We start from the raw sequence: 23,379 nt of genomic DNA on the forward strand, positions 1-23,379 counted from the left end.
AATTCTGATCCGTGTTGGGAGGTGACAAATAATAGAATCATAGAATCATAGAATATTAGAGTTGGAAGGGACCTCAGGAGGTCATCTAGTCCAACCCCCTGCTCAAAGCAGGACTAACCTCTGCTATATCATCCCAACCAGGGCTTTGTCAAGCCACAGCTTAAAAACCTCTAAGGATGGAGATTCCACCACCTCCCTAGGTAACCCATTCCAGTGCTTCACCACCCTCCTAGTAAAAAACTTTTTCCTAATGTCCAACCTAGACCTCCCTCCCTGCAACTTGAGACCGTTGCTCCTTGTTCTGTCATCTGCCACCACCGAGAACAGCCTAGCCCCATCCTCCCTAGAACCCCCTTTCAGGTAGTTAAAGGCCGCTATCAAATCCCCCCTCACTCTTCTCTTTTGCAGACTAAACAAGCCCAGTTCCCTCAGCCTCTCCTCATAAGTCCTGTGCTCCAGCCCCCTAATCATTTTTGTTGCCCTCCGCTGGACTCTCTCCAGGCACATGGGTCTCATCAGTTGACCCAGTACAGTTTGGGAAGCCCAGGCATGTAAAGTCATCACTAATCTCCTGAGCATTACCAAGCTTCCTGGTGCAACAGTATCTTTTCATGACAATGTACCTGCATGACAATGGGCCCAACAGTCAATCTTTCTATGCTGAATTGGTTGGCTATGGAGCAGTAGCATTCAGGGATGAGATGCGTATGGTTTTTAAAGCTTCCAGATGGCAACCTGTTTGTGCATTGCATGCTGGCACAACACTGCCACTGAAGCTCGAGGTCAGCACATATCTCCAAAAAGGTCACCTTCCTCAGCCTGAAAATCTCTTGCTACTGCGGGTCATCCCAGGTCTGCAGAACGATTCTTCCCCACCAATCCACTCTGGTTTCCTGAGCCCAGAAATGCCACTGCATGGTGTGAAGTTGCTCCCCGACTCTGTCCTGTACTATCAGTTGATGGATGTCCCCCTCTTCTTCCATGTCCTCCTCTCACTTCTTCCTGCTGCTGCTGCCGCTATATTATCTGCTCAGGGTGTGACGGGCAAAGGCCAAAGCCGAATTCATCTGGCTTTCAGTGCTGAAATACAGCCCAAGCTGCCTCTACGGATTCACAGTTGCAAGCATACCGGCGCAGAGCATTGTTGGGTCCATGCTGGCAGACAGCAATTAAAAAAGGCCTAGTTCACCCAGAAAGGAAGTATGAGGTGGAGACAGAGGACATATTGGATTCTTTTTAATTTGAACTCTCCTGGCTTCCGCTATGAATCCCACAATGAACAGCAAGAAAAATCCCAGAATGCAAACCGTAGAGCAGTGAAGGACCAAGAATGTCGTGCCCTGAATATGCAGCAAGCTGCCGCTGCGTGTACACATTGATGTGCACTGAAAGAGGGCACACTGTACCTTGTGCTGACTATTAGTACAGCTTATGTGTCGTGTGTTAACTGACGCACGTCCAAAAGCTGCGGATTAAGCCCCCAGCGTAGACAAGCTCTGAATGGATGTAATTTACACTTTCTTCCTGCCCCCAGACACTTCATCATGTAAATTACAGAAGAATAGAATCTCATTTAAATCAGCCCTTCAAGGTTCAGCTGGGCATCTAAGAGGACGCAGAGTCCCAGGCGATGAAATTTACTAGTTGCCACATAAGTAAAGACCATGCAGTAAGAGAGTATAGAAAAGGTGTTAAGGAAGAAATGTCTTTATGCAAAAATTAATGCATTAATATTTGTGCATGGAGTGGACAACCAAAGGCACAAAAGTGTCAGCTATGAATCTATTAAAATTACTTATGCACTTAGAAATCATTACCAGGTACAAACACTCACTAGATAGATTCTGTTGGTATATGGACATTGATGGTTTGCAAACCTTCTTACTCTTCAAAATTTGTATGATACTCAATATTTCTGCAGAGAACAGAGTTGAAAAAGAAGGCAACTAAGATTCAGAAGTTCTGAGTTGTTTATCAGCAGGATGAGCATTCTGTAGCTTCACGGGCTGTTTGTGTCTCTCTGTTCTTAATGCTAGTAGGATGTTCTTGCGCAAGCCCTCCAGGACCAGAATGTTCCTCCTTGCTTCATATTCGGTGTTTTGCTCTACTCAAAAAGCTAAAGGATCTGTTGACTCATTAACCACTGTGATGCATGCCATATAAGACCCTAGATAAATAGATGTGTGACCCTTGACTAATGGAAAAACAGATATTTCTCATTGCAGGGGAATAATAGAATGAGGGAGTGTGACAGGGTTCCCAGTGTGCAATCTGGGCTGCGGGACCGCTGAGACCTTCAAATGCACCAACCTGGGCTGCCTCTCACACTGTGGTGCTGATGTCAAGCTACACACCTCTGACAGGCACTGCACTTACAGAGATATCCACAGGCAGGGACACACTCAACTGACTTACGTGAATGATTTCCCAGTCACTCATGAACCATCAATAGAGAGGCTCCAGCCAATTCCCCCAGCTCCTGAGCCTTGCACCCCAGAACTGTACTGTCTTGCACTGATCAAAAGGTTGGCCAGTGTAAGCTCATTACCTAGTTCCCCACTCTGACAAAAGGGTAGTGCTCGTGCGACAGCCTTTGTTAACCTGAGCTGAGATTTCCCAAGCACTTCAACCCAAAACACACTGTTTTAGGTCAAATATAAAACAGATTTATTAACTACAGAAAGGTAGGTTGTAAGTGATTATAAGTGGTAGGCATAAAGGTCAGAGATAGTTACTTAAAGAAAATTAAAAGTAAACATCCATTCTAAATCCTAAACTTTTAGTCTAAGCAAGAGTTGAATCAAACAATGTCTCACGCTGACAGATGGTACAAGCAGGTTATAGTTTCTCAGTACACAGGCTGGGACAACCTTCCAGCTTGAGACCACCCTTCCCCAGTTCAAAGTCTTTGTCTTCCAGATATTCTTCCAGATGTTGAGATGGGGGTGGGGGAGAGAGATAGGCCAAGTGATGATGTCACCATCTCTCTTTTTATACCTGCTCCTAGCTGCTAGAAAGATCCTTGCTGTGACGTGGGGGTCAGGAAGCCCCCGTTGGTCAGGCAGTCTCCATTGCCTTTGTGCCTTCTCTGAGAACTCTCTGAGATGGTCATTAGGAGAGTGGATTCCCTTTAATGGGCCATCAGCACATCTAGCTGGTGCTCTGTTGCAACTGAAAAGTTGGCTGTGGGCATCTCACAACACATTTCAGTAACATATGGCAGTACTTCATAACTTCACAGACAACGACAGTACATACGATCCAATAGGATATTAATGTTTGTAGGGCTGCGTGGCCATCCCTCCCTGTCCGTCTCAGAGGGAGGCCACGCCCTCTCGCTGTCCCGTACCTAAGAAGGCAATCTGCATGGGGAAATTAGCAGTCTAGGGGCCCTTTGGGCAGGGCAGAGCTAGAAGACAGTCTAGGGCAGTGTTTCTTAACCTGGGGGTTTAGAGGGGTCGCAAGTGCAGAGCTGGTATTGGGGGTGGCAAGAAAGGCAATTGCCTGGAGCCACAGGGGCGCCATGAAACTAAGTTACATGCCTCAGCCCCGTGGGGGTGGGACTCAGGCTTCAGGGGTACAGTAGTTTGGAAAGGTTAAGAACCGCTGGTCTAGGGGCTCAGGCCCTCAAGCAGGGAGGAGCACCAAACAGTCTCTTGTCCTGACTCTACAGATGGCAGACTGACTGCAGGACTCCAGGGCCCAGGGGTGGGGTTGGCAGCAGGGGATAGGAGGACCCGGGCCTGCCCTACTCCACCAGTTCCCAACCCAGAGCCCTAACAGTGGCAGACGGTTCTGCCACTGGATCAGCAAGGGTCCAGCCAAAATACGCTGACCTGGCTTAAGGCAACAATACAAGTGGACTATCGTCTGGTTTCTCTGGGCTGTTTCCTACTCTTGCCTTGACATATACCTGTTTTGCGGGGTCATCTTCCATCTCCCCAAGGTACACAGTCAGTGGCAATCCCAGCAGCTCCTCAGCATCCGGGTCGTCTAGCAGTCCCAACAAGCCCTCTGTGCCATTGGGGTCATCTGCAAGATCCTGCTCCATCAGCGGTTGGGAAGCGGCCATCTCGCTTAGCAGCTGCAGCCCAACTGAGCTGCAGGGCTCACCTTTTATACTTCCTGCCCCATTCTTCTGCTTCCGGCCAGGGGGCATGGCCATCCTTGCTCCAGCCACCAGGGGACAGGCGGAGGTTCCTCCCTGTCAGTCTCAGAAGGGGGCCATGCCCCCTCATAACACTGTTCAACAGATCAAGGCTTTTCAAATGATACCTCACAAGGCATGCGTTGTACAAAACATATCATAGTGCTGAATATGGGAGTTCCGCAGTGCTACTTTGAAGTACAGAGTCTCACAGGAGAATTTCTCTGATAGTTGCTCAGGGAGTTGCTATTGTCTCTCCAGCAATACCAGTTTCCAACCCAGAATGATGTTACATCTATGAAGAAGTGTGACATCCGGATTACCACAGAGTATGCAGGAGGGAAAGCTGTGCTCTCAGGCAGACCCAATATGAAGGTGAGTCAGAGGGCAGCTGGCAGTCATATGTCCTCAGGCTTAGGTTGCTGAGTTTGCAGCAAGTGTGGGATGGAATTTGGACTTTGGATACGCCAATAATAAATGTTAACTTGAGCCTGTGATAAAATAGCCCTTTACTTATCATTCTCATATTATTACTCCTTACCCGAAAGCACTATTTGCATGCTATCAAATGCAATAAGAGATTGTGCAAAAGTTGATCATTTTATTATTCAGCATGTGTACTATTATTAATTTGAACTATTTGGAATGACTTTATCACTACCAGGATGGGAGTATGTAAAACAGATTAAATCTGTTACATTTCACCTTACTCTTTTCCTAAAGCTCTTTCTCACTGACGTTACAGATGCTCCTTACTTTGAATGGTTTGACTGGTTGTTCTGCAGGAAGGGCATGTTGGGGATGGAAATCTTCCTTCCTCTCGTTAAATCGGTGGTGGTCTTCCAGTGCTAAAAATGTTAGTGTGCAAAGCACCTATCTATGAAAGAAAAAGAGAAACTTACTGTGATGGAATACACCCCTGCATTCACATCCTACACACAGTTGTAATAATCTTTGTACAAGGCATGCCTAGTGAGGTATTGTTTGAAAACTCATAATTTGCTTGTCAGTATTGTCCTGATACAATATGTGTAGCAACCTTCTATGTGAAGTTATAATGTACCCTGTATGATGTCATTAACACATGTTCCAAACCCCACCATCCTACCCAAGCAGTAGCTGCAAACAGATCTGTCCTAAACAAAGGAATGTGTGCTTACTTTAATTTGCATTTAAGCAGTAAAGAGAGTCATCAAACAGGTAGGGAAAAGAAAGGAAGCTCAAATAGGTGGGAAAAACCAGCAGGTAATATCCTTGCACCTAAACTCTTTGTCTCCTGATTCTCAGCTGGAAATGTTTTTCGAGAGGGGAACTGTAACTATAAAAACGAGAGACAGACACCCCTGCCTCTCCGTGTCTGTCTCTGGCATCGCACCTAAGAAGACAAAGGAAAACAGCCATTGGACTTGGAGTGCGTTGGGGGGGGGGTGTTTTCCTGACCTGAAGAGTTTGGTCAATAATCTGCTGAAGCATGAAAGTTCGCTTTGCAACCAAGATCATTTCTTAAGTGGATACTAGAAAGTGTTTTAATCTTTATTTTTCGTGTAACCATTTCTGACTTTTATGCCTTTTTTCTTGTACTCACTTAAAATCTATTTCTGTGTAGTTAATAAACTTGTTTTATTGTTTTATCTAATCCAGTGTGTTTAAGATGAAGTAACTGGATTTAAGATAATTAATTGGTATATTATTCCTTAAAGGAATAACGGATTTGTAAAATATTTGTACTGTCCAGGAGAGGATTAGGCAGTGCAGGACATACATTTCTGGGGGGGAAATCCGGGCCTGGGTGTGTGGTGAGAGCCAGGCAGGCTGCAGCTACACTCAGACACTCAGTGTCTGGCTTGCATGCTGGAAGGCCGTTTGTGAGCAGCCCACATGGGAGCTATTACAGCAAGGCATTGTAAGGTATGCAAGGTTGCAAGGCAGAGGTGATGCAGCCTCCCACTAGTCTGGATTGTACCCTGGTATATCATATTTAAGTGTTTTTAAAAAATCAGCAGCCCTGGTGGTTTTCACACGTCTGGTGCATGCCCATCTAAAAAGAACTAACATGCAATGTTTACAGTGTAGGTTTTAAAAATATAATTGCATGGATGTACCATTTGAGGATCATGCTGGATTGACAGCCATGGAAAGTTAAGTCCTCTAGTCATGTAGAAGATTCATCATGGACAACAGCGGTGCACAGTTCCCCTTCTGCCATTAGAACTCAGCCATGAGCTGATTCTGGAGCAACCACATTTAGAAATGAAAGGGTACTTTAATCTTCATATCTATTTGACCCTGATGAGACTGCCAAAAAGGGGTGCCAACTGTGGTTGGAGACAGTTCCAATATGGGCTGGGTTTGAACCAAAATCTGATCTGTATATATATCAGGGGTGGCCAAACTGTGGTTTGTAAGCTGCATGCAGCTTTTACAGTTAAAATGTGACTCACGGAGCCTGCTATGCTCTCCCCATTCTCCGCCTACCAGACTGGGGTGGGGAGCTCAAAGCGTCTGCCCTGCAGCAGAGTGATGGGGCTAGAGCAGTGTTTCTCAATGACTGGTCCATAGACCAGTGCCGGTCCCTGAGATCTCCCTGACACAGCTTACACACAGCTAGGAAGGCAGCAAGCTGGTCCCTAGTATCAAACAGGTTGAGAAACACTGGGCTAGAGGATTCTGCCCAGCAGGGAGGAGGAGTCGGGGGGGAGGGTCATTAAGTTTGGCTACGCCTGATATATAGGCTTGGAAAGATTAGATTTTTATCAGTAAATGTTGATTAACATCAATTTCACCATATGCACTAAAACCAACGAAAAAATATTTCCACCAATACTAATTAAAATTTACAGATAGGCAACGTAAGAAAAATGCTGCTTCAGAACTTACTAGAGTTTGATTTAAGGCAAAAATTCTGACATACGATGTTGACAGTCTGTGTTGTAACAATTATAAAGCTTTAATTTTTTGAATCTCAGTGTGTACTGTCACTAAACAATTATTGTCTGACCCCCTGATAATATCCGACAACTGTGAACATTTAAATTGATAAAAATCGCTTAAAAATAAACATCAATATTATTTGTCAAAATTACAAAAAAGGAAAAATTTGAATTCTGCCCATCCAAGAGAGAAAGAGAGGTAGGTATATATTTACACTGCTTAACCTAGAATTGCAAGGCTTTATCGTTTGCAAGGCTATATCATTAACTATTCTCTAAGCCACAATAATGCAGGTTGGCCTGCCCAAGACAGTATCTAGCACAATAGGGTTTTGAGCCATGACTGAAGCTCCTAGGTGCTATGATAATATAAAAAAATAATAATTTTAAGATATCAGTGTCCCTTTAAAGGCACTAAGCTATTCCCATTCTAACACACACAGTTTTTGTATGCATAACTTTCCAAAATAATAATCTCAGGGCTGCGATCTTCCCTGGCTGATACTTGCTTAAAAGTGTTTCTGTTGTTTTACTTTGAAAAGGTTGAGTAAAATCATTGGCTGATTTTAGTTATGATAGCATGAAAAGAAATACATTTTTCCATTGTTAAAAAGAATTTCTACTTTACTTTTTCTCTTTAAGAGCAATAAAGAGAATTTCTACTTTCCCATATTTTTCTCTTTAAGGCAAACAACTACGTGAAAGCAACTTTAAGATTGCAGTTAAATTGCAAAAGGTCAGGAAATATAAAAGTTGGTGTTTCAATAACAATGTAAGCTGGGCAGGTTGCACAGGTGTAATACTATACTGGGCCTATTTTTCTGGTGGAATTTAGTATACTACCATAAAATATACATGATTTATGTATGTCATGTTTACAGATAAATTCTGGGGTTTGAATCTACTTGTATTTAGTTTGAGTTTAGTTAACTAATTTTTACATATGCAGAGATGCATGCAATCGACAATTTTTAAAAAAAATAGTTTTCATAATCAAATGTTTACTCTGCTGGTTGCCCATCAAAAATCTTGTTTCTTACTGAACCAACTTGGCCAATACCATATACCAGGGGTGTCAAACATACGGCCCGCGATCCTTTTTGGTCTGGCCCCTGGTGGCTGCCACCGAAGGGTAGGATGTTGCGAGATTTCTCGGCGGCGGTCCAGACGTCACAAGCTGCCGCCGAAAGGTAGGACACCGTGAGATTTCTCGGTGGCAGGTAAGATGAGGGTATGGCCCACTTGAAGTACATTTACTTCCAATCTGACCCGCCATGCGAAGTGAGTTTGACACCCCAGCCATACACCAACTAAAGGGCCCTAATCTGAATTAAAGCAGTGTTGATTTCTCAAATCAGCCAACTACAGACTAAGACCCAGATCCTTGAAGATACTTAGGTGCCCATTTGTTTCTTTAGGTGCTCAAGTCCACCATTTAGGAGCCACTGACATTTTCAAAACCATCACTCAGCTGTCGCCTAATGCCAGAGGCACCTAAATCTCCTGGGTGCCTAAATTTTCATTGGTCGGCGTTGTCAAAGCAGCCTATTGAGCAACTCAAAGCCCTAGCTCAAGCCGAGGCCCTGAAGCAGGATTTTTAAACTCAGCAGGGGAATACCTGTCTCACCGAGGAGTCCTGAGCCTATAGACATGCTCAGAGCAGACCTGAGACCTGTCCCATTCAACAGCAGGAGGACCACATGCAGACCACCTGGGGGGCAGCAGAGCTCCCATACAAACAGCTGGGCACAGGGAAACATGCGGCGAGGTATTAAGTGAGAGAGGTATTAAGTGGGAGCACGAAACAGAGACAGAGACGGTTTCGGCTGCTAGCATATGGACAACCTAAGCAACCGACCTGGCTTAAGTGCCTAACTCCAGGAGTATTCATGGCAGAGGAACCTGAGTGGAGGGCAGTGCCTATCTCTGGCCAGGCCCATCAGATCAGCTGCTTAGGTCTCCCCAGCATTTCACTCCTCACTAGCTCAGGCAGTTTCCTGCTCACCTTGTTGGTGTGTTGGATCTGCCAAGCAAGGAAGTATGAGTTCCATTAATCCCTTCCCCACTGCACTTCTCTTTCCCCAGGCCAGGTGAGGGGAAAGGTCCTGACCCAGGAAGTGGCTGGGCTCTGTTTTGGGGCGCAGGGGTCACAGGAAACCAAGAGCAGCGGGGAAGCTGCAGCCACAGCTTCATGGCAAGGTGGGGAGCTGGAGAGAAGCGGGAGGCAGGAGAGCTGCATGTGGAATAGGCTGTCAGTGCTGGACATTACAGCTGGGTGCAGATCAGTGTGGGACTTATGGGAAAGGAGCAGCAGCACCTGGGTAGGGAGCCAGTGCAGGGGGTCCCCAATGAGAGACAATAACTGAGACTGGCTTGAGCTGCTATTTGCTTTGAACAGACTCCGGAGCAGAGAGGGCACTCCAGGCATTAGGCCTGAACAGCCTTGACTCTCAATTGGACAAACTCTTACCATTATCACTCACTTTGAACTGCAACTGTTTAAGCCTCTATACCCAGCGTATTTGCAACCTTTCCCCTTCCTGCCAGCCCAGCCTTTTCTTGAGCCAGGTGTCTGCGTGATTATTGGGACCAACCAGGGCTAGCTGGTGAAGGGCCTATCATGCTTGCCTCTGAGTTGTGGTGACCCTGCTCCTGTCACACACTCCTGGCACCCTAGTACTCCAACACTGAGCAGCAGCAATAATTAGCCTGGCTCCAGAGGATCCCCGGGCACCTACCTCAGGACTGAAAATTCCACCGGGCAGCAAGCCAACCTAGGAGTTAAGTGTCGCAACCCTGAGCAGAGCAACATCTAACCAACTATCTTTATGGATGGGGCCCTAAGCTCCTGATCCTGCAGACAATTATCCAGATGCTCCTGTTATCCACTTGAGAGCGGCCGTGATTCAGCAAGGTAGCAAGGATGTGCCTAACTTTAAACTCAGAAGCCATTCCACAGACGTCAATGGGCCTATATTTGTGTTTAAAGAAAGGCCCATGATCTTATTCAGCATGCTGAACGAGAGATTAGTGCGTACGTGTTTGCACGCTTGAGGCTAAAAGTCACACCAGGACGACGTCATATGGACTTCTTCCGGGGAAAATAGTTTTGTGCAGTTTGCCGGAGCCTGAGTTTCCTTAGCAAGGGCACATGCAAGTGGAGTTTTCTCAGTCCATTTCCTTCTTTTGGGCACAAAATGAGGGCTTGTCTACACTGAAAGTTACATCACATAGCTATATCTCTCAGGGGTATGAAAAATCCACACCCTGGAGACATGGGGAAATTCTTCCGTCGACCTAGGTACTGTGTCTCAGGGAGGTAGATTAGCTACAGTGACAGGGGAACCCCTCCCGTTGCTATACTAAGTGTTTACACTGAAGTGCTACAGCGACACAACGCTGCAACTGCAGCTGCAGCATTTTAAGTGTAGACATAGCCTAAGGCCTGGTCCACACTAAAACGTTAGGTTGACCCAGTTTCGTCACTCAGGAGTGTGAAAAATTCACATCCCTGAGTGGCACAGTAAGCTGACCTAACATCCAGTGTAGACAGCGCTAGGTCGATGGAAGAATTCTTGTACCTGTAGTCTAGCTACTGCTTCCTGGAAAGGTGGATTAGCTATGCCAACTGGAGAACAATTTCCATCGTCATAATATCTACACTGAAGCAGTACAGTGGTGCAGCTGTGCCACTACAGAGTTTCAAGTGTAGACATGCCCAGAGACAATTTAATTTTCATGCAATTATGAACCAAGAGTAACTACTCTCCAATCAGCATAGGAGATTGCCAGATATAACAGCAAATACACGCAATCAGTCTAGACCCCGCAACATAGAAATATGACCTGCTGAATAAACATAATTTGCACAGTAGTACATCCCATTTTATGATAAGTCTAAAACAGAAAGGGAACATAGGAAGTGTAAAATTTGATGACATAGAAAATGTATTCAGAAGACAGAACTGCAGCAGGTCAACAACTGAAGAAAAACCACAAGAATGAATTTCTTACTGACTCTGCAAAATTTGTTACATAGTACAAAAATGAAGTGGAAAATATATAGTACAGAGTGTGGGGGAAGCATACTCTCAGAATTCACTACAGTCTTGAAACAAAATGCAGATAATATACGTTACAGATGATTTAAGCAAAGATTCTGGGATAGAGAGAATGCAAAGGTCCAAATTTACCATAAAAATGTGAAAGCTAAAGTAAGAGAATTTGCAAAAAGGAGAAAAATACTAGAAAAAGAGTGTTATGAAAGAAAACTCTCTTCAGGAAAATGTATTTCTAGGGAAATAAATTTAAAAGTCCTGGTAAAATAAAAAATTGCCACAAGATTAACAAAAATAAGTAGTATCTATGGCCATATATATTGCTCAGAAACAAGAATGGGAAAAGAAGTTATGATCACCTAAATGCTGCACAGTGAGAAAGAGCACATCAGAATTCAATACAGGTAGAGAAATAGAAGAGAATGGGCCAGGTTCAATAAGGCCTAAATTTAGAGTGTGGATCGGGGATCCATGGACCGGGGCCTAAATCTAAAATATCTCCACTAAAGTCCATGGAGTCGCTCCAGACATTTATTGCTATAATTGAAATCAGAATTTGGCAGTAAGACAAGGATGTTTGATGACGCTGCAAAAACCCAGAACTTCCTTTTTTAAAAAAATGTACTTTCTGCAGAAGAAAATAAAGTGATCAGTAATTCATTACAGGGTGGGAAAAATAAGTAAGAAAAGACAAAGAAAAGACACTTTATGAGTGGAGATATTTTTGCTGACAGCACAGGTAGAGAGATATATAACCACAAGCTTGTTGGTAACAGATAAGGATGTTTACTGTCTTCACTCATAAGCCAAGGTGAGAGGTTGGAGATGTTGTAAATACAATCCCCAGGGAGGGGAGTGTCTGTCAATGCTGTGCTTTTGGAAATACAAACACATGTAGCAACTACTGACAGGGGATGGCAGGGAAGGGAACTGCCCTTCATTACAACAAGGAGACATCTTAAGGCTCCCAGGAGAGAGGTTTATTTATTTTATGTATGGGCATTTCTATGGCTGCTCATCATTGTGGTATCTGATAAGACAGCACGGGAAATAATTTTAGGTCAAACTAAATGATGACAATGGTCCCTTCTGGCCTTGGAGTCTATGAACATTTCCAGAGTCTGAGGGTAAAAATCAACACATCTCTTCTGAGCCACAGCTGCCTGAATGATAGTGTAATACACGTTTTTAAGACAGTCGTGAGCAAATTAAAGCAAGATTGTATAATAAAAAATGGCTTTGCAACATTAACTATAGCTTTCACTATATGCCCTTATATCTATACTTGGGCATATAGTTAATGCAGGCTTGTTTTGTGGATATAACATTAAAAACTCTAGCTCAATCCTGCTCCTATTAATATCAACGGCAAAATTCCCATTGACTTCTGTGAAGCAGGATCAAGCCCTGTGTGCTCCCAGCTCAGTAACACCGAGCACTCGGAAAAGTAGAGGGAAAAGCCTAAAAGAAAGTGGAGTGATGCTTCTTTAATATAATAGCAGTAATAGCTGCTGCTGCTGCAGACAACAATCCTGTCCTTTGCAGAAGTGAGGGGAAATCTAGCAGCAGGTGATAGTCTCTTCTAAGGCTATTTTGTTCTTAATGGAGCATGTGAGAGATTACTCACTAGGCCAGATTTTGTTCACAGTTCTGCTAGCATAAATCAGGAGCAGCTCAATGTAAAATAAGATTGCAATCAGACCCTCTGTGTGCATGCCCCCTAATGTGGAGATGAGGGTTTAGCGCGCAAGCAAAGATGTGTTTAACCTTCTGGACAAAGAAATGCTCCAAGTATTAACGCCATCCAGAAACTTTCAAAGTGCTAGTTTGGATCCATGGAGGAAAAGCTGGTGTTGATTGTATTGTATTTTTAGTAGACTAGTTTAAGAGATCACTTACTCTTCCCCCGCTCAAAGGTTTAAACTTCTGGGGGCCAGCTGAAGGCAAGGTGTTCCTCCTGCCTTCAATTCTACAATCAGTCACCCCACTTCCTGTCCAAGGAGACAGTGTTATCTATACTGGGGATTTGCTCTAGTAACAGTCATCAGGGGGCAGGCACAAACAAAATCCCTAGCATAAAATGGCTAAGCCACTGTTAGCAGTAAACGTGCAGGTCACCTTTGCTTGAAACCAGGGTAAACTGTACCAGTGCAACCTGCAGTGTATATCACCTTTGCTTGTTTACTCTACGATTTTGCACTAGTTTAGCTGGAACAGTGGCTTACATCTTCAGTGCAGACAAAGTCCAAATGGGCACCAGGGCAGGCTGGAAGGTATGGTAAAAGGGACAGTCTGAAATTGTATTAATTTCTTTAGCTTTGTTTTTTTTTGGTTGAGTTTGGTTGAGTTGGTATTGAGATTCAGTCAGCCGGGTACTTTATTATTTATTTTTGCGCGTTTAATGATGTAAGGTCAGGATGTTCTATAAGGAAAAAAAGCAAATCCCTTACAAATCCATGTCTTCATGAGACTTTGAGCTCCTACAAATTAATATGTTTTAGCTAATCCAAATTTGTTTAGTGGAGAGGACACCTTCATTTCCATGCATTTTATGCTTTAATAAAACCTAGCACACACTTTATAGCACTTTTCATCTTCAGAGCTCTTTATGAACACTCTTTAATTGATCCCCCAGTGACTCTCTGGGGTGAGTATACTGTATCACCAACCCCAAGAGTTCAAAAATCATGAGTCAGGCTTCAGAAAATCACGAGGTTGGCTTACACACCATGGGCTCTTTAAAAATATATACATACAGGGAGCTTTGCATTTTCCTTTGGGTGTGTTCGCCTGCACTCCAGGGGTGTTTTCAAGCTTTTCTTGGGAACCACATGGACTGGAAAGTCACTTTTTGACAAATGAAAGCAGAGAGTCTCACCTCATCACATGCCTCCAGCAGCTGGGGCTTTATATATATATAAAAAACCCCTCCAACACTGCAAAACGGGCCCTGGAAATCAGAGGAGCTGGCCCTAGGGAGTAGACAGGATCTTCCCCCTCTCCCAGGGGCTTTGCATCTTGCCGCAGCCCATTGCCCGGCCTTGTGTTGGACTTTTACCAACCACAACAGCCAGGTCCAGGCCAGCCGCCCACCCAGGACGGTGCCCACCCCACTTGTGTCGGGCCGGGCCCTGCCGAGACGGGCACAGGTGCTGGGCTGGGGCTCGTCCCGGGCCACTCACAGGCCGAAATCCGAGCCCGGCGTGTCCCTGGCCCAGGCACATGCTGGAGACCCCGGACACCTGCCCCAGATCCCCTAGGGACAAGGGGGAGAGACCGTCTGGATCCTGCTCTCCAGTTCCCTCCTCTGCTCTGCTCTGCTCTGCCCGCCTGCGCCTGCCCGGCTGCCCCCGCCGCCGCCGCCCTCGCCCTTTCCCGGCTCCCCGGTCTTCCCGGAGCGCTTCGCTCCCCTCCGCCCCGCTCCTTTGTGGCGGCGGCGGCGGCGGCCGCCGCCTCCTCCCCCTCCCCCGGGCTGCACAGCGGCGGCTGCTGACTCAGCCGAAGGGGAAACTCAAAGGGCAGCGGCCAGCCCCGGCTCGCAGCAGCCAGCCCTCCCCGGCTTCCCTGGGCCCGGCAACATGTGGGCAGGCTAGCTGCTTTCCCAGCCGGCAGCCTCCCGCTCTGAGCCGGTGGGACGGGAGACCTGGTGGTCAGCACCCGAAGCGAAGCGAAGCGGAGCGGAGCAAAGTTTCCCTCGGGTTTCCTCTTCGCTGCCGGAGTCAGCATGACAGCCATAGCGGTGCAGGTAACGAGGGGCCGGGGGAGATCTCTGCGGCGTTGACTCCCCTCGTGCAGGGCTGAATGCAGAGACCCGGGGGCTCCTTCCAGCTGCGGGGGGTTTCTTCCCTTTGTCCGCAATGTTTCTCCCCCTGCACAGCTGCACCCCGCGAGCCAGCGACGCTGAGTCCTGGCTGCCTGTTGCTCTGTGCGGTCAGAAAACTTCCTCTGGGTGTATGTGTGAACTAAAAAAGAGAGCGCCTGGGCCATCTCTGTCCAGAGCAGAGCACCGGCGCCTTGGTCTCCCCCAGAGAATGGAAAGTGACAAAGGGTTAGGGAAGGAGCTGTTTGTTGCCTTCTAAATCTAATCCGACCTTTTTCCTCGGAGAGATTTCTTAATTACCGCAAGCTGTAAGCACCAGCTGTCTTCTTACTGTTCTGTCGCGGTTTCAATCCACTCACTGATCATTCAAAATCAAGCCTTTCTTTTACTAGCTCCAGGACCAACTCTAGGGTTATTAATATAACGTGTGTCTGGGAAGTGCCTGGGTCTAGAGAAATGAGTCGCAGGGTTCCATAACAACAAGAGTTTGCTCAGATAGAGCTCAAGAGATTTTATGAACAAGTGGCTGTAGTGTGAGACGTGTATATCCAAACTGACTTACAATAATAATGAACTAATACAAGCAAAGTTGGTCCATTTCCCTTCCCCACCGCCCCAGTGTCGTGGGTTGTTTACAAAGTTCTCCATCACTGACGGGTTGCGTGCACTGCAGCCGTGTAGACTCTTCCTCTAAGTGTCTTGTGACCCCTTGTATGAAAAGTGATACTTTCAAAATAAAGTGTATCGGTATGGAGAAAGGAGGGAAATCACTGACAGTAAAATCTCCTAAGCTGTGGAATAGTCTCCCCAAAAAAGTGAGGGAAGCCACCTCATTTGAGAAATTTAAAACTGGACAGAACTGTAGAACAGGTACTGGAGGAATCAGTCCTACATTAGCAAGGGGACTGACCCGCAAGCTAATCAGACTATACACCCCAGATGGAGTCCTCTGTGGGTTACAACCTGCAGTGCTGCACCACTCTGAAAGGAGTGTGCTGTTTGTGTGAGAACATACCTACTGATATAAAGAGCAGTCAGTAGTAGCAGTAACTTACACAGTAAGTTATTTTAGGATTTAACTCTACTTATTAAGCACATCCATGTCAGAACCACCAAATATGTTTATTTTCACCTCTAAGATACAGAACAATTGCAGTTATTTTAAAATGTGTGTTGATCTAATCAATGTAGTATGTGGGGAGAATAAACCCAGACAAATATTATTAGCTGACGACAAGCCAAACTGATTCCCACCTTTACCACCATTCAAGAAAATTAAGTATCCCAAACCTACATAAAGGAAGAATGGTCTACTGGTTAATGCATAGGCCTGTGAGATAGAGATCTGAGTTCTATTTCTAGCTGGACACAGACTTTCTCTGTACTTGGGCAAGTCACTGCATTGTAAAGTTACTAAAGAGATTTAAGACCTTGAGTAGGAGATACAGAGTTCAAGGTTTTATGCAGCATGGGGTGTATTTTGTCTTTAGCTGTTATGGAGGGCATGGCTGAAAACCTACCTAAAGGAGAGTGGACAAGTGCAGGGAGTAGCGGGGGAAGCAGAATACATGGAGGCACAGAACAGCCTGTGTATTTGGGCTTTGGATTGGAAGCACCTGCTCTCACTGAGTCACAGGCAGTAGATTGGCAGGTGTAGTGTTATAAAATCATCTGTTGGAATTTGCTACTTTGCTGTTATTGAACATGCTTGAGTGATACGCAGGCAATCTTAGGCTGCTGCAGTTGCCATGCTTGTCCCGGGCACCCAAATATTGTTTGCACAGGGAACTGGGGAAAATTAATGCTGGAATGATGTACATAGTATATAATATGGTATTTATAATAATAATTGTTATAATATATATTTTTAATAATATATAATATGGTATTTTTGCAAGGGACTGACAATGGAAGCTGCTGAACGCTTTTGAAAATCTGGCTGTAATTGTGGGTGTTGAACTCCTGAAAATCTGGTTTTAAGACTGTAAACTTTGGGACAGAGATTTGTCTTTTTTTCTTGGGCGTGCGTATTGTTCCTAGTACAATTGGGCTCTGATCTCTGACTAATAAGTGTCAGTTCTGCCTCTATATTCTAGGATGATACAGGATTAAGATCCTAGAACCGACATGGCTGCAACTACATTGCGTAGGATGATGCATGACAGTACAAAGTTTCTGCATTATGACTCAACTTAATATCTTGTGGATATCTTTGCACAATACAATAATTTAAATAAATTCAGAGATTGTTTCCTCATGGATAGGATATTCTGTGAATGTATAGGCTCTAAAAACTGAATGCACTAAGCACTCACATTTGATTTTAAAAACAACTCAAAGGATTAAAGATTTTAGAGCATTTTATAAGCAACGTTTTAAGGATCATGTATTACTTTTTTTGTTGTTAAAAACCAATAGAGCGTTAAACCCGCTTGGCAGGTTCAGCATAACACTTCTATCCCTACCCTTTCCATTTGGCAAACAGTTCTTTTTCCCATTTTCCTTTTGGCTCATGTAGGAAACACTGCTCTGCTTCATGTGTTTCCTGTTTGTGTTCTAGCACCATCAGTAGTGGTGTTAGCCTCACTCCAGGGATAGGGATTGTTCATGACATTGTGCCCTATTGGCCAGCTGGTTCTGGAGTAGCAGAGCACAAAATATTTTTCACTATACACAAAAGGGGCTGTTTTGATATTTACTTGTTGTTTGTTTTTGAGAGAATGGGATTTAAATAATATAGGTCAGATTGTGATAACCTTGCTTATACTCTTACTCTACTGGGAGTCCCATTGATTTCAGTGAGACAACTCCTGGTGTAAGGTACTGTTTAACAAGGCTATCCCAATCTGCCCTCTAATTAGAGGGTTCAGGCCTACACTCTCATTCAGACAAAACTCCCACTGACTTTCAGGGGAGTTTTGTCTGAGCACAGCGTGCAGTCTTGGGCAGACAATCTAATGGAGAATACAGATGCTAGCAGTTCAAAGAAGGTCAAAGCTTGGTCCTAAAATTATATGGCAACTATCTCTTTAATCTCTGAAGAAGCATATTACAAATTGTTTCATAAAGCGAGTGGGTCTGAGTCTCTTCTCACGAATACTAATTGTGTATCAAGAGTAATGCCATTGAAATCAATGGTGTAACACCAGTTTTCCACCAGTGTAAGTGAGATGGGAATCAGGCCCAGTGAGTGTTTATGTTCATGAAGGCTGGGTTTCTATGGAGACTGAGGGAGTTAATTCACCCTAGTTCCCATTCCCTGCTTAGGCTTCTTTGACAGTCCCAGCCTACATCTGGTGCACGTAGTAGCTGTTGTTATCTTTAAGGCTGTAGCTGTTTCCACTGGAACCTCTTGTTTTCGATGGCTAGTGCCTTTCTGAAAATTTAATCTTTCGGTCTTAACTTTTCCATGCTTGGTTTCTCTTCCAAGGTGACTTTTTCTCTTTGTTTTTTTAATTTGAGCAGAATCTATGTGGCCATCCTTGAGTGACAGGAGAGTGGGGGAATACACAGTTCCCAATGTAAAATAAATTCTTATTTGCATTATAGTAGTGTCTTGAAGCTGCGGTCCATATCAGGGCCCTATTGCTCTTGTCACTATACAAATACACAGTAAAAGACAGTCCCTGCCCAATCTAGAGTCCTGATCTTGAAACGTATGTGCTTAACTTTCCATATGGGAGGAGTAGGACCATTCATGTGTGCAAATTTGAGCATATGCATAAGTATTCATAGAACTGGGGCCTGACAAGACAGACAAAGTAAGGGCAGGAGAATGACGACTTACACAATGGTTGTGGTCAAGCAGGGAGTTCAGCACAGACTTCCTGAGTCTCCATACGCTGTTTCAACAAAAATACCATTCTTCTCTAATTTTAAAACATATATGTACATTGCAGGATCTATTTAGTCAATCATGAGAATAGGGCATTAATTATTATTATTAAGCATGCATTCAAATTAGTTGCATCATTTCTAAAGGCCTCTTTTGTTCCTCTGACTTAAATATATCTTGAATAGTAACTAAAACAGACGAATTATGTAACTTGTTTTCTTTTGTCATCTCTCTTTAAGGCACAGAGGTTGCTTGCTCACAGAAGACCCAAGAAATCATTCTTTGAGACGTTTATCAGAAGCCTCATTATTTTATGCGTGGCAATAGCAGTAGTCCTGTCATCCATTTCAGTTTGTGATGGCCACTGGCTTTTTGCAAAAGGAAAGTTGTTTGGATTGTGGCACTTCTGCATCATAGGCAACAGCACAGTATTGAAATGTGTCACTGTTCTCAATCAGGCCAACGTGGAAGGAATGAATGTAGGAATGATTCTCACAAGAAGTGTGGTCTCTCTTGCTGTGGTTGTAGCAATATTTGGCCTGGAACTTCTGATGGTCTCCCAAGTCTGTGAAGACACTAATTCAAGACGAAAATGGTCAATGGGATCAGTCCTTATTCTTCTTTCATTTCTCCTGTCCTCCAGTGGTGTCCTGAGTTTTTTAATTCTCCTGAAGGGCTACATTACCTTCACGGGCTTCACGCTGACCTTTTGGTGTGAGTTCATTGCTGCCTGCCTTTTCTTCCTCAATGGAATGAGTGGACTTCACATTAACAACATAACGTACCCATGGAACCGAGCAAGAAAATTTTAGAACTGATGGGTGTATGCTGCTTTTGTATAATCAGCTTTGCCATTTAGACTGGAAAAATCAGCCAAATGAAGTTTTGAAAAGGACATCAGGTTTTTAAAGTCATTTGCAAAGAGAAAAGGTTTGAGTCAATCTGAGAATTTCATAGGATGTAGCCACAGTTCATTGAGGATGGCTGCAGAATATTAGTCATGGGGGGGAAATTAAGACCTGCTATAGTTTTAAATTAAATTTTCTGCAGTAGTGGATAACAAAGTAAGGAAAGAGTCCTATTTTGTTTTAAATTTAAAGGAAGCATTTGAAGGGTTTTATGAATAGAAAATCTGAAAATTGCAATCTGCACAAGCTGTTTTAAAGTACTGGAGGTAAAACATTCTGGGTGATGCTTTTGGGTTGGGGGAGTAAAGCAATACCAGTCGTCAATTGCTCTTCTGGAATATCTGAACAGTGCGTGAGAAGGAAGCATGTTCAGCCCTGCCAATGGAACTTCACTTCAGATTGGATAGACTATTTATGCCTTGTCACATTTATTAGTGTGGCATATTGAAAATCTTTATCAGGGTTTCACGCCCCATCGTTCTCTTCACAAGACATGAGTGAAACAGATCTGAATCAATGCTAATTAGCTCCTGTTTTCCACTGTCACACATTTCCTCTGTAATTGTCCCTTCCGTACATATAATATATTAGGGGTTTGGGGTATGTACATCCACTGTGGTTAGGAGATAGGGCCAGAGTCTCACTTTGTCTCTACTCCCTAGCGGTGCAGAAGGACTGGATTGTGGCTATATGTGGCCAGCAAAGAATTCCATTTTGAAAAGCCAGGAGCACCTGCTTCTGCATCAGCCACCTTACCCCAGCCTCTGCTGGTGTCAGCGCCCATGGGATACTTTAGTAAATGCCAGTGCAGACCAGCACCCAGAATCAGGGAGCTGTAATTGGCTCCCTGACATCCCCACAGGGTAGACTTTGGTCCATAGAGTTAATTCAAGTTGAGCCTTGTTATTTCTGATAATTAATTTGCCCATTCTCCTTTCACTTCACTCCTGGGACAAGCATGTTTGAGAGTGTTAAATTAGCTGATGTGATTTACTCCTCCACAATGACCCTTCACTCCTCCCTTCCACCATTTACAGTCAGAATTAGCCTGTTGCACAATACCAATAATTCCCAGTAAGTCAACGGGAATGACTTCACTCATGTAGCTAGAGAAATGAACTCATTCGCTTTGCCATGTAGAGGCCCTTCTGTGATGAGAGAGAAAATCTGTAGACCTGACAATTTTGACAGAATAATTTCCCCTTGTGATTTAAAATGAGAAAACATTTAAAAAAAAAAAAAAAAAAAAAAAAACTTCCTCAAGAATGAGGTAGCCACAGGGGCTGATTCTGCATTCACTGAGCGCTGGTGTAAATCAGGAATAACTCCACTGAAGTCAGTGAAATTGCTGGTGTCACGGAGAGCAGAATGCCAGACCAAAGCTCTCTAATTAAAATGATGGATAAATTCATTACAGCTTTAAAAACCCTGCAAGTTGTTGATGTAGTAAAATTAGTCAAGCCGTGGACAATCTAGTGAAGTTCCTGCATGGCTGGCAGAAGCAGAATACAAGCATCTGGATTTAGTGCTTGGAGCACTGCTCCAAATTCTTTTTAATATCCTTCCTGTTCAGAGTACAACACTCCATTGACAATGGATTAAAACATTTAGAAAGTGTTTCAGAGCATCTGATAAAATCTATTTTATATCTTCTGGAAAGATTTTTTTTTTTTTTTTTTAATTTCTATGAAGACAAATATTTAAACATGCTCCATCTTTGATGCTTACTCAAGAAGTACTGACTCAACTACAATCTACTGTACTGAACACGTTTCTAAAACATACTCTTCCACCCAATACAAAACACACGAGTATAATTGTAGAAGAAATGTAGTGGAGAGAGAGCGCTACTTTTACGAGCCATGAATAAATGTTATGATTTGAGCAAATCTGTTCTTTAAGGCCAAGAATCATAAGCACTGACTACATATACTTTTGTAATCTTGTAAAATGCTCTCAAGCTGACTGCTTGTTTTCTAAGGAGGAAATATTCTCATACTTTTCTCTTTGAGGGTTGGCATAACTTTCACAGAATAAACTCCTAAACCTCTTTGTGTTCCTTACCAGTACAGTGAGAATGAGTTTTCAGTCCAAACCTAGATATGTATGTCTTGTTCTGGTAAATTTCTGTTGTTCCCTAGTATCCTAGTTTGTATGTCTTCCTGATATATGATACTGCACTGAGCTAAGTTACCCAGGGTAACTGTTGAATTTTATGTTTTTGCAATATTTGGGCCTATGCCTTGCACACCCAAAATTCCTGTTGCCTTTAATAGGAGCTTGGGATGCACAAGGAATACTAAATCATGCCCCTTGATCGGCCTCTGGAATGTTGCACTGTGATCCTAGCTCTTTCTCTTATTTAAAGAAGGTGCTTTTGCTTCACTGGATTGCACTGTTTGTTTAACAAAACTAGAGGCTGAACTTGCAACCGCTTAACACATAAGGAGTCCCATTGACTTCAGTAGGACTACTTGTATGAGCAAGAGGTTGCAGGATCAAGCCCCAAATGGTTGCACATTGGTTATATCAACTGTGCTAGTCTGTGGAGTGAGTGCCTTAAGCCATCATTAAGTCGTGTTTCAGTATGAGGATACAAATGCAGAGTACCGCTGAGCAGTATCACCTGGTGACGGAGCACTTGCATGAGATTAATGGCCAGTGTATCCAGGGTTTTATGGAGGCACAACACTAAATTAAATTACATTCCTTCTTGGTAGCTTCAAAAAAATGGAAATAAATGATGTTCACTTCCCATGGCCAGCCTTAACACTAGCAAGAATTAGACCAAGCGTGCTCTAGTCCTGCTTCTTTTGGAAGGAGGAGGGGAAATTGGACCATCAGTTGTATCCCCACATAATCACATAAAAGGAGGAAAAAATCAAACAATGAGTTAGTGAGTCCACATGGGACACACAACAATTGCTTAAGGATGGTCCTGTACATTTTTATGAATAAATAAGATGACCTTTTTGAAAAAGTCCCCTACTGAAAGAATTGTGCAATGTTTTTTTTTTTCTATAACTGTCTTTAGCAAATTATTTTGCTTGATGATTACATTGTGATTACAAGGTGTATTTTGTTAGTAAATGCTGCAGAATAGGATAATGCTACTGTTGATTTTTCTTAGGTTATTGCATCTAATAAATGCCTGTATATACAGTAGTTTGTACCTTTTCTAAAGCCTAAGACCAAAAAAAAAAAGTTTGAAAGTCAATATCCCTGAAGTTAACTATGTTAAATAAACTACTTTGAAATAAATGGACTATTCAGTTCAACTCTGATTTATTTGAATGCAATCTAATGAATAGATGTTATCTGGGTTCCCCACCCCCTCCCCAAAAATATACGTAATATTACATGCAACAAATGTGTATGATGGCACAGACACTAAAGAGAACTAATCAGAGAGGAAGCTGGAGAAACCATTGCCTTTACATCTTGTTCTATGCTCAAATATGGTCAGCTGTGGCCTACACCCACCTAATGTTTAATGGGGAGATTACTTATGTCCACCTTGTCCTGCAGAGTCAGGCCATCACTCTGGGAGGGAGATTGCAGTCTGCAGTGTTTTATGTAGATTAGGGGCAACAACCGTGCTCTTACATAGACACACACACGTACCTCCCTTGTATTACATATTGTTTTACCACACAATTCTGTGCTTTCTCCTTGCCCTCA

At 43.7% G+C, this 23,379-nt stretch overlaps 1 protein-coding gene across 1 annotated transcript; it reads left to right on the forward strand.

Annotated features, from left to right (window-relative positions):
* Positions 1 to 14,550: 14,550 nt before the first annotated feature.
* On the forward strand, positions 14,551 to 22,964 carry TMEM37 (transmembrane protein 37). Its single transcript, XM_067549571.1, has 2 exons — positions 14,551 to 14,880; positions 19,030 to 22,964. The coding sequence occupies exons 1-2, from the start codon at positions 14,860 to 14,862 to the stop codon at positions 19,600 to 19,602; spliced, it is 594 nt and encodes a 197-aa protein (XP_067405672.1). The 5' UTR covers positions 14,551 to 14,859; the 3' UTR covers positions 19,603 to 22,964.
* Positions 22,965 to 23,379: the final 415 nt, after the last annotated feature.

Source organism: Emydura macquarii, unplaced genomic scaffold (genome assembly GCF_026122565.2).
Source record: "Emydura macquarii macquarii isolate MOO-44397 ecotype Brisbane River unplaced genomic scaffold, CSIRO-AGI_Emac_v2 contig_1253, whole genome shotgun sequence".
In the NCBI taxonomy this organism is placed as follows: Eukaryota; Metazoa; Chordata; order Testudines; family Chelidae; genus Emydura; species Emydura macquarii.